This window comes from Danio rerio, chromosome 3, assembly GCF_052040795.2.
Source record: "Danio rerio strain M-AB ecotype USA chromosome 3, GRCz13ab, whole genome shotgun sequence".
NCBI lineage: Eukaryota > Metazoa > Chordata > Actinopteri > Cypriniformes > Danionidae > Danio > Danio rerio.
In genome coordinates, this window is record NC_141023.1 from 24124987 (window position 1) to 24138336 (window position 13350).

Here is a 13350-nt window from a genome sequence, read left to right on the forward strand (position 1 = left end):
GATGCAATGAATGAATTAACAGGTGTTTCACTGAGGCACAGGACTAGTTAAACATGTTAGTCAGGTAATATGGAGTAGCTGACATGTTTCAATAAAAATGCCCTTCCAGCCTCGAAAGTGGAGGTATTTCTTTCAAATCCGAGAAACTATAACTAAAGGATCTAAAAACATTTGAGAGTACACAGCCGAAATGTATGTTAATATGAAGCAGTCACTGTATTTATTTGACCGAGTCAACCACTAATGTACATGATTTAATATAGGACTAACAACAATTTCCTTGCTTTAAAAAAAATACTATTATAAAAAATATATAAATTTTATAGTCTACTGGCAGATGCCACAATAATAGTAAAGTCAGTGTGTAGTTTTCAATTGAGCTTTATAAACCATAACCACATAGAAACTAGTGGTAACCTTTTCGAGAAAGATTTTCCTTTTAACGTGTCCATTCAGTGAAACTAAATATAAAGTCTTTTGTTAGTTTGTTTTGTAATGTTGTGTGTGTTCTAAACACTGCATTTTTGCTCACAGTTCCTTTTTTCAAGTCTGAAGGAGCTGCTGTTTAGGTGTCTGATTGGCTACAGAATGTGAGGTCAAAAGCAACTTTTGTTCAATCGTCTTTGAGGAAATTTCTACACGCTTTCCCATTGGCTTAGGTAAACCCGGAAGTCGACTAGTCTATTGTTGACAGGGAAGTCTCATGCAGCTACAAATCTGAACACAGATATCGTGTTATTTGATTTTTTACCTAAATATATAAATCTTCCAGTGTCCAAGGATGGGATCTACAGACATGAAACTCATGGATGTCTTTTCGTATGAGAGTCTTGTACATGCAGTCGCCGGTGCGATGGTAAAAGTCTTTATTTGCTTTTGTGACCTCCAACTGCTGCGAGACAGCATGACAAACTCATCAAGACAAATACACATTTAAATAAATAACATTACACACAAAACTACATCTATAACTTAGCTCAATTATATCTGGAATCGTAGGGTTTAAAAAGCAACATATTAAATATAATTACATTTAAAGTTAAACAAATTACGTACTTCAATGCGTATTACTATTCAAAAATTAAGTTTTGATATTTATTGCAGAAATTGTATAGATGGAACACAATATACATACATACATACACACACACACACACACACACACACACACACACACACACACACACACATATATATATATATATATATATATATATATATATATATATATATATATATATATAATGATTGTTTGGTTCAATAATTTTGACATATACAATGTATTTTTTAAAAAAGTGCAACTTGCTTTGTGATTTAGGGTCACATATGCACTTGAAAGTATAGTTCTTGATGTTACTCTACTGTATGTTTGCAGGGCAGTGTTACAGCAATGACTGTTTTCTTTCCCCTTGACACCGCTCGGCTCAGGCTGCAAGGTAAATCACATTCGTTTGTTTGTTTATTTCCCTTTCCCCCTTCTGTTCTGCTGATATTTATCCAACCATCCATCCATCCATCCATCTCTATATATGTCTGTCTGTCTGTCCATCCATCCATCTGTGGTGTTTTTTGTAATCGCTATTACTTCTGTTTCTGTGTAGTTGATGAGAAGCGGAAAGCCAAATCAACCCCAGCCATTCTTTCAGAGATCATCAAGGAGGAGGGTCTGTAAGTTGTTTTTTTTTTTTATTCATATATTGATTTGTTCCTTTTCATTTAACCGTTGATCAATGACTGTGTACTCTTTGTCTCCAGGTTGGCTCCATATAGAGGTTGGTTTCCAGTGATCTGCAGCCTCTGTTGCTCAAACTTCGTTTACTTCTACTGTTTTCATAGTCTGAAGGCCACTTGGCTACAAGGTCAAAGATCAACAGCAGGGCGGGACCTTATTATTGGCATTGCTGCAGGTTTGCTTGTTAAAAAATACTGAATGATTTAAAACAGATAAAATAGCATCTATCTATCTATCTATCTATCTATCTATCTATCTATCTATCTATCTGTCTGTCTGTCTGTCTGTCTGTCTGTCTGTCTGTCTGTCTGTCTGTCTGTCTGTCTGTCTGTCTGTCTGTCTGTCTGTCTGTCTGTCTGTCTGTCTGTCTGTCTGTCTGTCTGTCTGTCTGTCTGTCTGTCTGTCTGTCTGTCTGTCTATCTATCTATCTATCTATCTATCTATCTATCTATCTATCTATCTATCTATCTATCTATCTATCTATCTATCTATCTATCTATCTATCTACCTACCTACCTACCTACCTACCTACCTACCTACCTACCTACCTACCTACCTACTCCATCCATCCTTCCATCCATCCATCTATCTATCGCATATGTTTTTATTTTAGTGCATTTAATTAAATGTGATTCATATGCTCTACTGATCAAAGGTTTGTAAAAAGGGCTGCATTTATATGATCAAATATTTTGTAAATAAACAATGTGATTAATAAATAATTTTAGAGTTTAACAAAATACTGGAGTTATGGCTGCTGAAAATGGAGTGTTGCCCTCACAAAAACAAATTACATTTTTAAATGTGTTAAAATACAGAACTGGTACATTTAAATATGTTGCTGTAATGTTCTTGCTGTATTTTGCATTAAATATGTACAACAAATAAATGTAGCATGACTATTTGACCGGTGTGCCAAATTTTAGAACTCGTATAAATGTCCATATGGCTGTAATCAGACGTAGATCCATCTAAATTGCAGTTAAACACATTCGATATCCTAAATATTCCAGCCTTTTGACCATACTTGTATTTTTTCATGTACATAGCTTCTGCTAGGATTAAACTTAAACCGTCTGCCTGCAGGTGTGGTGAATGTCCTTGTGACCACTCCACTCTGGGTAGTCAATACCAGACTGAAACTACAGGGGGCGAAGTTCAGAAATGAGGACATACAGCCCACACACTACAACGGAATCAAGGGTAAACAATAGCACAAATGATCAAATGTTTTTCATTCTCTTTAAATAAAACATGTGTCCAGGGAGGTAATCATCAAGTGATCTCTCTTTCTGTAGATGCTTTTGTGCAGATCATGCGTCAAGAAGGAGTAGGTGCTTTATGGAACGGGACGTTTCCCTCCCTGTTGCTGGTGCTTAATCCAGCCGTGCAGTTCATGATCTACGAGGGTCTGAAGAGGCAGATCCTGAGGGGCGTCCACAGAGAGGTCAGAACACACTACTGATCTTATAATAGATGGTGGATTTTTTGAAGAGTGGTTCATTACATCTCACAAAACTCACAGTTTGGGTCAATATTAGAGCTTTAAAACTGATTGTGATTACTTATGATAAAACAGTACGTTAATGTGAATGATAGGGCTATTTAAATGGATGGTTTACCCAAAAATGAAAATACTGTCATCATTTACTCCCAGCATTTATTCCAATTGTGTTCGAGTTTCTTATTCTGTTGTGCACAAACAAAGATATTTTAAAGAATGTTGGATATTGGCAGCCACAGACTTCCATAGTGTGTTTTAATCTCATTGCTTTCCAGCATTCTTCAAAATATCAGAAGAAAGAAGCTTTGGAAACATGTCAGTGTGACTAAATGAAGAGATTATTTTTGGGTGAACTATACTTTTACATGCATTTTAAAGGTATTTATTTATTTATTTATTTTTATACTTTAATCTTGTCATTGGCCTGAATGACCATACTTGCTGTATTGCCACCTTCATTAGGTTTTCTTATGCCACTGTGCCTTCATAGTGTAACAGTTTTGTCCATCACACTTTTTATGTTATCAATATATTTTATAAAGAATATGCCAATATGCTCTCGTTCATGCAGTTGTAAAGATGCTTTAGTCTTTTTAAGTTCTACTGATCCTCTGCTATTTGAAATAATAATAATTTTATTGGATTTTGTTTGAACTTTAGAAAAAAATAACAGGAAAAAATACAAACTTAGTCTGAAACATCGAAACACTGGGAATCAAAAAAAAAAAGATTAAAAAGGTAAAAATAAATTAATTACATAAATTCAAATAATAACAATACACACACTACCGGTCAAAGGTTTGGGGTCAGTAGGTTTTTAAATGTTTTAAAAGAGGCTTCTCCTGCTCGCCAAGACAGCATTTAATTTATCAAAAATAAGGTACAAATTGTGAAATATTATTGCACTATAAAATAACTGTTCAAATGTAGATTATACTTTAATCATTTAATCCAGTGATTTTATCCAGTGACATTCAGTCTTCAAAGTCACATGTCCTTTAGAAATCACTCGAATATCAATTATTATTAATATTATTATTAATAAAAGCAACAATGACTGGAGTAATAATTTCATTTGAAACTACGTACAATAAGAAAGCAGTTATTTAAATTTTAGAAAAATATTTAACATTTTAATTGATGTTCTTTAAAAAAAAGACATAAACTGACCCTAAACTTTTGACTGGTAGGGTATTTCAAAAATCGCTTGGAGTAAGCAAAAAATCCATTAGTTTGCACTTTTTACAGATTTACAGAGTATATATGAAACAAGCATAATTTAGATACTAAAGTTATATTTTCTTCAATTAATTTCCCAATCATGATAAGTGTCTCATTCCAAAATGTTTCGATCTCATTGCACTCCCGTATACAGTAATAAAGGGTACCTGTTTCTTCATTGCATTTTTTACAACTTTCAAGTATATTTGGGTTTCAGATATTTGTTAAACACATTGATATTTCAATAATGCATTGCTTTTTCCATATTCATTAAGAAACTAAATGACTGTCCTACTATAAAAAGCAATGTTGGCACTAAAACTGTTCTACAAGTTAATTCATAATTTGTTTATTTGTGATACTTTGCAATGTAAAAAAGTAATTAATCAAAATTAAAATCAATACAAATAAAAATTAAAATAAGGATCAACAGGGATCTATTTAACCCCTATTTTATAATACACTCAAGTTCATAGTTTAAAACTTTTATCAAATTAAAGCCATTGCAGTAATATAAAAGCTATTATTTAGGAAAGCTTTTTATTCTCAGCAGATCTGATTATGATTACATATGATAAGTATAAACAAATGAGTCTATTCACAAAATCTCTGTCACCAGGAGACCAGGAACGGCAGCATTTAGGATATTAAGGAGCTTGCAGAAGACAATTAGAAGTGTTTGAGTGAATTTGCTCATTCAAATCAGCACTCATGATGAGCGAGCATCTGTTGTTAAGAATGAGTAAACCTCTCCACACATGGCTATGGATGTGTGTTGCTACCATAGTAACACGGCAGTAAGATTACGCAACTCCTTAGCATCCATGCATAAGATTCAAACATATTTAGCAGAGTTCACCAAAGTTTAATTCTGCAAAGACGTCTTCATCCTCCTCTTTATGTTCACTTTAAATGTGCGGGATCTATTCATATGACAGTATTCCATACATTTTTTCAATTGAAATCAATTGCAGTAAGTTTTATTACTGTACAGTATATGGTATTATCACAATATTGGAAAAAGATGCATAGAGAATTACTTTACTAAATATGAAAACAAAAATAATTATGTTTTTTAATGCTATATTGTAAATAAGGTCAGAGTAAACAAATATTTTAACCAAATTAAATTGCCAATGTATTATTAGGTGACACTTTGCAACAAGCTCTCATTAGTGAACACTGAATTTTATGTTACACATTGAGTTTTGTTGTGTTGCCCTATTGTATTTTTTTAATGAATATTCTTAAAACGTTTCTGAAAGTAAAAAAGGTAACACTTTAAAATAATGGTCCATTAGTTAATGTTAGTTACTGTGTATACTAACATGAACAACCAATTAGCAATCCATTTATTTTATCTTTGTTAACTTTAGTTAACCTTATTTAAGTTAAATAACATAAGTTCATGTTAACTCCGTGCATTAATTGATGTGAACAAGCATGAATTTGGATGTGAATAATGCATTAGTACATGTTAAACTATGATTAATAAATGCTTTACAAGATTATTCATACTTAGTTAATGTTAGTAAATGCATTAACTAATGGACCAGCATTCTAAAATGTTACCAAAAATTTTTTGCAGTGTTAAATTACTCACATGTCCAGGTTTTTTGGCATTTCCAGTTCACACTCATACTGGTCACAGTATGTAAAGAAAAAAAGCAAACATACAATGTAGCCAAAGACGGATCTTTAGACAGATTGTATAAATGTTAAATTAATTACATACATACTTGTATATAAATATAAAAATCTGACTACAAATAGTACATGCAAACCTATACTAAGTTAACAAATATATGAAGGGTTTGCTTTCCATAAGAACAGTAAGTTTTATTCAACTTGCATATTTAAATTAACAAACTACATATTCAGACAATCAAGAAAACCAATAAATAAAAAATTTGACTTATTTATTTGTTTGGATGAGTGAAAGCCTGAACTTATTATGTTTCAATGTGTTCCTGACAGCTCTCCTCAGTGGAAGTGTTTCTTATTGGAGCCGTCGCTAAGGCCGTAGCAACCACCATAACCTACCCACTCAGACAGTTCAGTCTGTTCTACGGGTAAGACTTCCAGACTATGGGTGATTTTTATTATTATTATTATTTTTTATTAATTTCTTTATATAACTGGTTTTGCTTGATTTCTCATGAACATCACAAAGAAACTCATTCAGTTTCAAGTTAAAGCTTTAAAGAAACTAGTACATTTTTGGAAAACATTATTATTATTAAAATGTCTAACCGTTCAAATGTTCGAATTTTTCTTTCAATCATTCAAAACTTCAAATTTATTATGCTGAATTGTTTAGGAGCAATTAAGAGCTACAGGAACAATATATTAAACTGTTTTATACAGAACTCATCCCTGAAATGTACCTACAGATCACATAAAATGAGTTGGCAGAATATGTAAGACACAGTAGGCTATAAAAAAAGACTGATCAGTGACTTTTGAGAATCCATACATTGTCTAATATAGAAATAAATAGCTAATGATTTCTGAAAGATCAAGACTGTCGAAATGATCCTGGAAATTCAACTTTGTGAACACAGAATTACAATTGAAAATATGTTCAAAAAGAAGACCATCATTTATTTGTTCAGTAAAACTGTTTTCACTTTTTTTTAATGTGAGCCGGTTTACCCTAATTGTGTTTATGCTTACAGTTTCGTTCACTTCAATTTTTTTAGCTGCAATAAAATAAAGAAAAAAATTCTTGTTATGCTGCTTGTTTTTTTCTTATTTTATGTGTAGGCCAAATGACTGTGATTACATGAGATGAGATTTATTTTGGTATCTCTCAAATTAAATTTATAAAAGTATTATAAAAGTGATCATCAAATGATTCTTAATTTAAAAATGCATCATAATTTTTTTCAATCAAATCATCCTTTGCTCATTCCAAACCTTTGTCTGTCTTCTATTGAAGACAAAGACGTTTTTTTAAGTAAGCTAGAAACCTGTAACCATTGACTTCCTTAGTCTAAACTAAAGGTTTGGAAACACCTTTTGGGTGTATATCCCTTTTACAAATATGGTCATGCGCTTAGTTGAATTGGATTTTTTGCATTTACCATAGTTTTTTTTTTTCTGCTGGTTTACCACTGGTTTGAAAACAACTTAATGTAATGTTTTTATTTTGTTAGTATGAGGATAGTAAATTGTATTTAAGCTGTTGTCCTCATCTGTGTTTAGTTTGGCCAGCACGGGCAGCCTGCAGGTCAGTCCAGACTCCTGAACAGCCTGAGATCCGTCATGTATCTGCTCATCAACAGAGTCAGGTACAATAAAACACACACACTTGCTTCATTGAAAAGGTTCTGCATTATGATTTTTTCTTTTATAGCATTGTGGGTAATGTTGCTGTTTGAGCTTCTTCTACAAAGCGACTATTATCAAAGTACAGTGCAAAGTGAGATATCATTCACAGAATTCATTTTTAAATTGACAGTTCACCACAAAATATAAATATAAAAACCTTTTTGAGGTTCTCTTTTTCTGTTCATTTGAGCACAAAAGAAGAGATTTTTAAGAATGTTGGAAACCAGTAGCCATTGACATCCATATTAGGAAAGGAAATACTATGAAAGTCAGTGTTTACCAGTTTTTAGCATTTTTCAAAATATCTTTTATTGTGTAACAGATGAAAGAAGCACAAATAAGTTTGAAACATGTAGAGGGTAAATAAAATATATGTGTGTACTATCCTTTTAAATTTTTACTAAATTGCTTTTTAGATTACAACAATCTTCTTCCTGGGTTTGTTGAACCTGAATTTATATATGTTCGTGAATCAGAACACACTGGGCCGGCTGACCAATTAGACTCCCTTTTTTATTTCGGAGGGAGGGGATTCATAGAACCAGCAAGTCAGCAGACCATCTAAGCAGAGCAAAAACAACAGCATAGAATACTGTATTATTATATGTAAAATACTGTGATATATATATATATATATATATATATATATATATATATATATATATATATATATATATATATATATATATATATATATATATATATATATATATATATATAAATAAAAACAAAAAACAGAACAAGACCTCAAAAGTAGCTCATTGACCTCTCCTTTAATCTGAATGTGTTTATGTAGAGCAGTTAATTTTTTCTTTTTTTTTTCCGTCTCTGAGCTGCCACACAACTAATTGTCAGCTTGTGCATCTGAACTCCTGTCAAACTAATGTTTGTTGATTGATTGACTGCAGGAAGTGGGGCATTCTGGGATTGTTTAAAGGCCTGGAGGCAAAGCTGCTTCAGACAGTCCTCACCGCTGCGCTGATGTTCTTACTGTATGAGAAGATCGCAAGCACCACCTTTAGGGTCATGGGGGTCAAACGACCAATGACCTCCCATTGATTTCCAACAGGGCGATTATTGGGAAACTGGTATGAGTAGTAATCAAATCATGTTTAGTGTTTTATATGTGAAAGGACTATTCAGTGCCAGTCAGAAGTTATATACTGTACAATACACGCTGACTACGTATCAATTTTGGTTTGTTTTGTTAAATTATATGGTTAATATGACTGGATAGTGAAGGAAACTCAGCCAAAAAGTGCCAAGAAAGATGAAATGATCAAAAGAGCTGCTGTGCAAGTGAGAAACATTTAGAATTTTGAAAAGTATGAACTCAATTTAAAACAAATAACAAATGTTACTAATTCAAGTACTGAAATTAATAACTGCTCCATAAAAAGTTAACTTAACTTAAGTCCATTAAGTTAAGGTAACTCAAACCATTTTAAGAAACCCGATTGCAACAAACCATTTAAGTTTAAAAAATGAATCCTATTGAGTACTGTGAACATAATCCATTTGAGTAAAGGAAGCAGTTTGAGCACAGTAAAACCCAATAAATGAAGAGAACTCAAATAAGTCTAATAAGATACCTAATTAGTTAAGGCAACTCGAACGGTTAGAGGAAACTGATTGCTACAAACCATTTGAGTTAAAAACTAATCTATATGAGTACTGTGAACTTACTCCATTTAAGTTGAAGTAATGAGCAATTTAATTAACTCGTTACCTTCAACACTGAGTTCAAAACTCTTTTCAAAGTAGTAGAATTAACCTTTAGTCAATTTTGAGTTAACTACACTCACTTGATAAAGTTGACTGTTGGGTTTTACTGTGTAATAAGGAATTATATGAAGCAAATCAATGTAGAAGTATACAGTTGAGGGCCAAATGATTAGCCCTCCTGTGAACATTTTGATTCTTTTACAAATATTTATCAAATGATGTTTCACAGAGCAAAGGATTTTTCCATTTCCTATAATATTCTTTTAAAATAATAAAACATTTCCTATAATATAATTTTTTTCTTATAGAGAAAATGTTATTTCTTTTAGTTTGACTGCAGTTTTAAAAAGCGTTAAAACTAATTTTAAGGTCAAAATTATTAGCCCAGAATAATTTTCAGAAATGATCATTTTTATTTTCAGTTACCTATAGACTTATCTAATTAACCTAATTTATCTAGTTGAGCCTTTAATTTGCACTTTAAGCTCAATAATTATTTTTTAATTAATTAGTAAAATACCATGTGCTGTCGTCAGGGCAAAGACAATTTAAATGAGTTATTATGAACTAGTTATTCAAATTATTGTTTAGAAATTAGTTGAATTTTTTAGTTAAGGAGCACCTAGGAGATATTTTTAAGTAATTAAAATTTAATAGGAGGGCTAACAGTTTTTACTTTAAGTGTGTGTGTGTGTGCGTGTGTGCGTGCGTTCGTGTCTATTAATAAAACAATATTAATACATATAAATACCAAAATAACACTTATTTTATTTATTACAAATTGGTTACTTTAAAAATGAACAATATAGAATACTTTTGACATTTGAAAATGTTTTAGTTGTACATAATTCTATTTTCCATAGTAATTTTTTACTCTTGCTCATAAATGATCATAAAATCATAAAATATCTTTCTTTTGTACTCTAGGAAATAATATAGATAAAACAAAATAGTTTAAGAATTCACATGTTTGTATCCATTTTTAATTTAAAATATTTCAATTCTGTTTTTTGAAATGTGGAAAAAGCAGCGACTGAGTTCAAACATTTGACTGATAGTGTTTCAATACAAATGAGTGATTACAAATAGGATATACACACACACACTTACTAAAATCAAATCAACTCAATAAATTAACACCGTTACATTAAGAGGTCAATAGCTTGGTCACGATCTAGTGTAGCTTTTTAATAAAGCGTTTGATTAAAAAGTATGTGCTAACATGGTTTTAGCAGAACTAAACGTGTTTACAAAGTGTCAAAAAGAAAATCAATCCTGTAAAGGATCTGCTTTTGTGCTGTCAACAAAAAAGAAACAACTTCCAGACTGGTTTATCTGGTTGTGTGTAAGTGATACTTGATTTTACTTGACAAACACAAAGCCGCTGAGTCTTTAGTGGACCTTTAACCTAAAAAGTTTACAGTCTGATCTTTAAAATAGCTTCCTTCCATCATTCGTGATTGGGACTTGTGGAATAACCTGTTTATGAGCAGCTTTGGCCAGAATTAACACCTGAACTGTGAATGTTACACAAGACACAGAGGCTTATGGGTATCATTTACTGTATATACATATTTCATTGTCCACACTGCACTAATGTAATGTAAGAATCTTTTGCACGGAATTAGCTATTTATGAATGTAAAATGTTTTTTCTTAATTGTCAGAATGGTTTTATTAACACTGAATAATGCAATTGTGAATGATGATTCAAACTATAAATCATTTTGTTATATTGATCAATTATTGTTTATGTTTTATAATCTCTCTGAGAAATTTCTATGCAGTAAAATAATTGACTGAGATGTGATATAAATGTGATATGAAGGGGAGTCGTTTCTATTATTTCTGTTTGCATTTAAAGGAGCAATCTTCATCTAAAGCAGAGATGCCCAAACTAGGGCTCGCTAGTTGGCCCATTTTAACTGATTTGGCCCACCATTCCATTGGCCCACCATTCTACTCCGAGAAAGGTGTATGAATGATGGGCAGGGTTGGGGCGAATGATTTTAACAGAGATTGACATTTCTAGTTTAAAATAAGCTTTTTGTTTGTTTGTTTTATTGCTGAGCTACAAAAAAACCCAACTTAAATGTTTCATTAAAATGTACATGTTAAATACGTAAATAAATACTTTGCAAAAATGTAAATACTGTCACTTGACAGATAGAGGACAATGCAGAAGACATCTGCGAGCAAATTAAGGCAAAATCAGGTGCAGCTTGACTAGCGTAACTTCATTCTGTTATAAATAAGATTGTTTTACCTGTAATAAGTTCATTAAAATGTAAATTAATTATTATTAGTATTAGTTAAGTATAAAGCAATGTTTTCTAGTTATTTTTAAATATTATTAAGTAAATAAGGAAGTACCCATGCCACCTAAATTTACCTTTGGCCCATTAGCCTCAATCTAGTTTTGCTTTTGGCCCTTCATAAGAAAACCTTTGGCCACCCCTGATCTAAAGTATAAAAAAGAAAGAGATTTGCATAAAATTGCCACCAGATGGCAGTATGATCACGCTTTTTGTTCTGTACTTCAACTCAATTTTGTTCTCAATGTCCTAATACTGTAATATATTTATAATGGTTTTAGTTATTTGTAATATTCGTTATCATTTTTTGAATCAAAATAGTTACAAAAATAAAACAATAAACAGCAAAAAAAAAAAATAATAATAATTCTTATGGTTTGGCCACATTTTACATTTTTAAAACAGTATTTTTTATATATTATATTATATTGTATTATATTATATTATATTATATTATATTATATTATATTATATTATATTATATTATATTATATCATTCACTTGTTTATTTGAATAGACAAAATGTTGCAATGCAATGTATTTCCTCAGGGGTTTCTTAGCCTAAACCTGTGTAATTTTTTTATTTAATCTGTTTAATCTATTTATATAATTTTTAAAAAATCACAATAGTTACAAAAATACAATACAAAACAGCAAAAATATATGCAATTTTTTTCATTTTTTGACAACATTTAACATTTTTATAACATTATTTTATAACAACAAAAATGTATTATATTATATTATATTATATTATATTATATTATATTATATTATTCGCTTGTTTATTTGAATAGACAAAATGTTGCAATGCAATGTATTTCCTTTGGGATTTCTTAGCCTAAACCTGCATTATTTATTTCTTTATTTAATCTGTTTATTTTATTTAATCTATTAATTTGTTATATGTTTTTGCATTTGTCTTTGCAATCCTTTCCATTTATTTTATTTTTTTATTCTTTATTGCCTAACAACAACAATAGCAGGCAAAAGTACAAAGTAAGAGAAATAAAGTACGCTGAAAAAAATTATTCAAAGATGATTCCTTGAAGTTACTACCAAAAAATGTAAGGTAAGTGGTTGTAAACAATTTATTTGAGCTGAATTTAAACAAACATATCAAGTTGAACATTACTCAATATAATTTGTTTAAATTCAACCCAAATAAATAGTTTGCAACAATTATGCTGAAATACTATTTTCCTGTCTACTTCTGTTTTTTTTAATTATTTTTATTTACTTTAACATCAAAGGAACAAACAAATAGAAACGAGAATACAAAAAAAAAAAAACACATGATGGAATAATAAAATTACAATAATTTCACATAAGAAAATAATTACAAAATTGCTACATCCTTAAAGCTTTTTAATTTTTAAGATCCTTTAGGTTTTCAAAATAATGCTTAAACAAACAAAAAAAATGTTAGGTTCATCGTTGGATAGTTTTGTTTGTGTACATGTTATTTCCTCTACATAATCATTGAAGTAATAAAGTTTGGCTCTAAAGTCGTATAATTAT

At 30.7% G+C, this 13350-nt stretch overlaps 2 protein-coding genes across 3 annotated transcripts in view; both read left to right on the forward strand.

The window, feature by feature from the left end:
* The window catches only part of LOC147845623 (uncharacterized), an 807608-nt gene that overhangs the window by 48903 nt on the left and 745355 nt on the right, over nt 1–13350 (forward strand). The gene's annotated exons all lie outside the window — the stretch shown is intronic.
* Nucleotides 678–11664, forward strand: slc25a17 (solute carrier family 25 member 17). 2 transcript variants are annotated; one of them, NM_001099261.3, is given in 10 exon segments: nt 678–856; nt 1376–1436; nt 1602–1668; nt 1756–1907; nt 2819–2935; nt 3031–3179; nt 6435–6503; nt 6506–6529; nt 7665–7750; nt 8699–11664. In NM_001099261.3, coding segments are annotated over 10 exon segments (951 nt in total). In that variant the 5' UTR covers nt 678–781; the 3' UTR covers nt 8850–11664.

Excerpts from the sequence above, each read along its gene's own strand:
- slc25a17 (NM_001443463.1), top strand. The coding sequence starts at position 782 with ATGGGATCTACAGACATGAAACTCATGGATGTCTTTTCGTATGAGAGT. Across the intron at positions 857-1,375 it reads ATGCAGTCGCCGGTGCGATG|GGCAGTGTTACAGCAATGAC; the intron begins GTAAAAGTCTTT and ends GTATGTTTGCAG. Across the intron at positions 7,751-8,698 it reads CTGCTCATCAACAGAGTCAG|GAAGTGGGGCATTCTGGGAT; the intron begins GTACAATAAAAC and ends GATTGACTGCAG.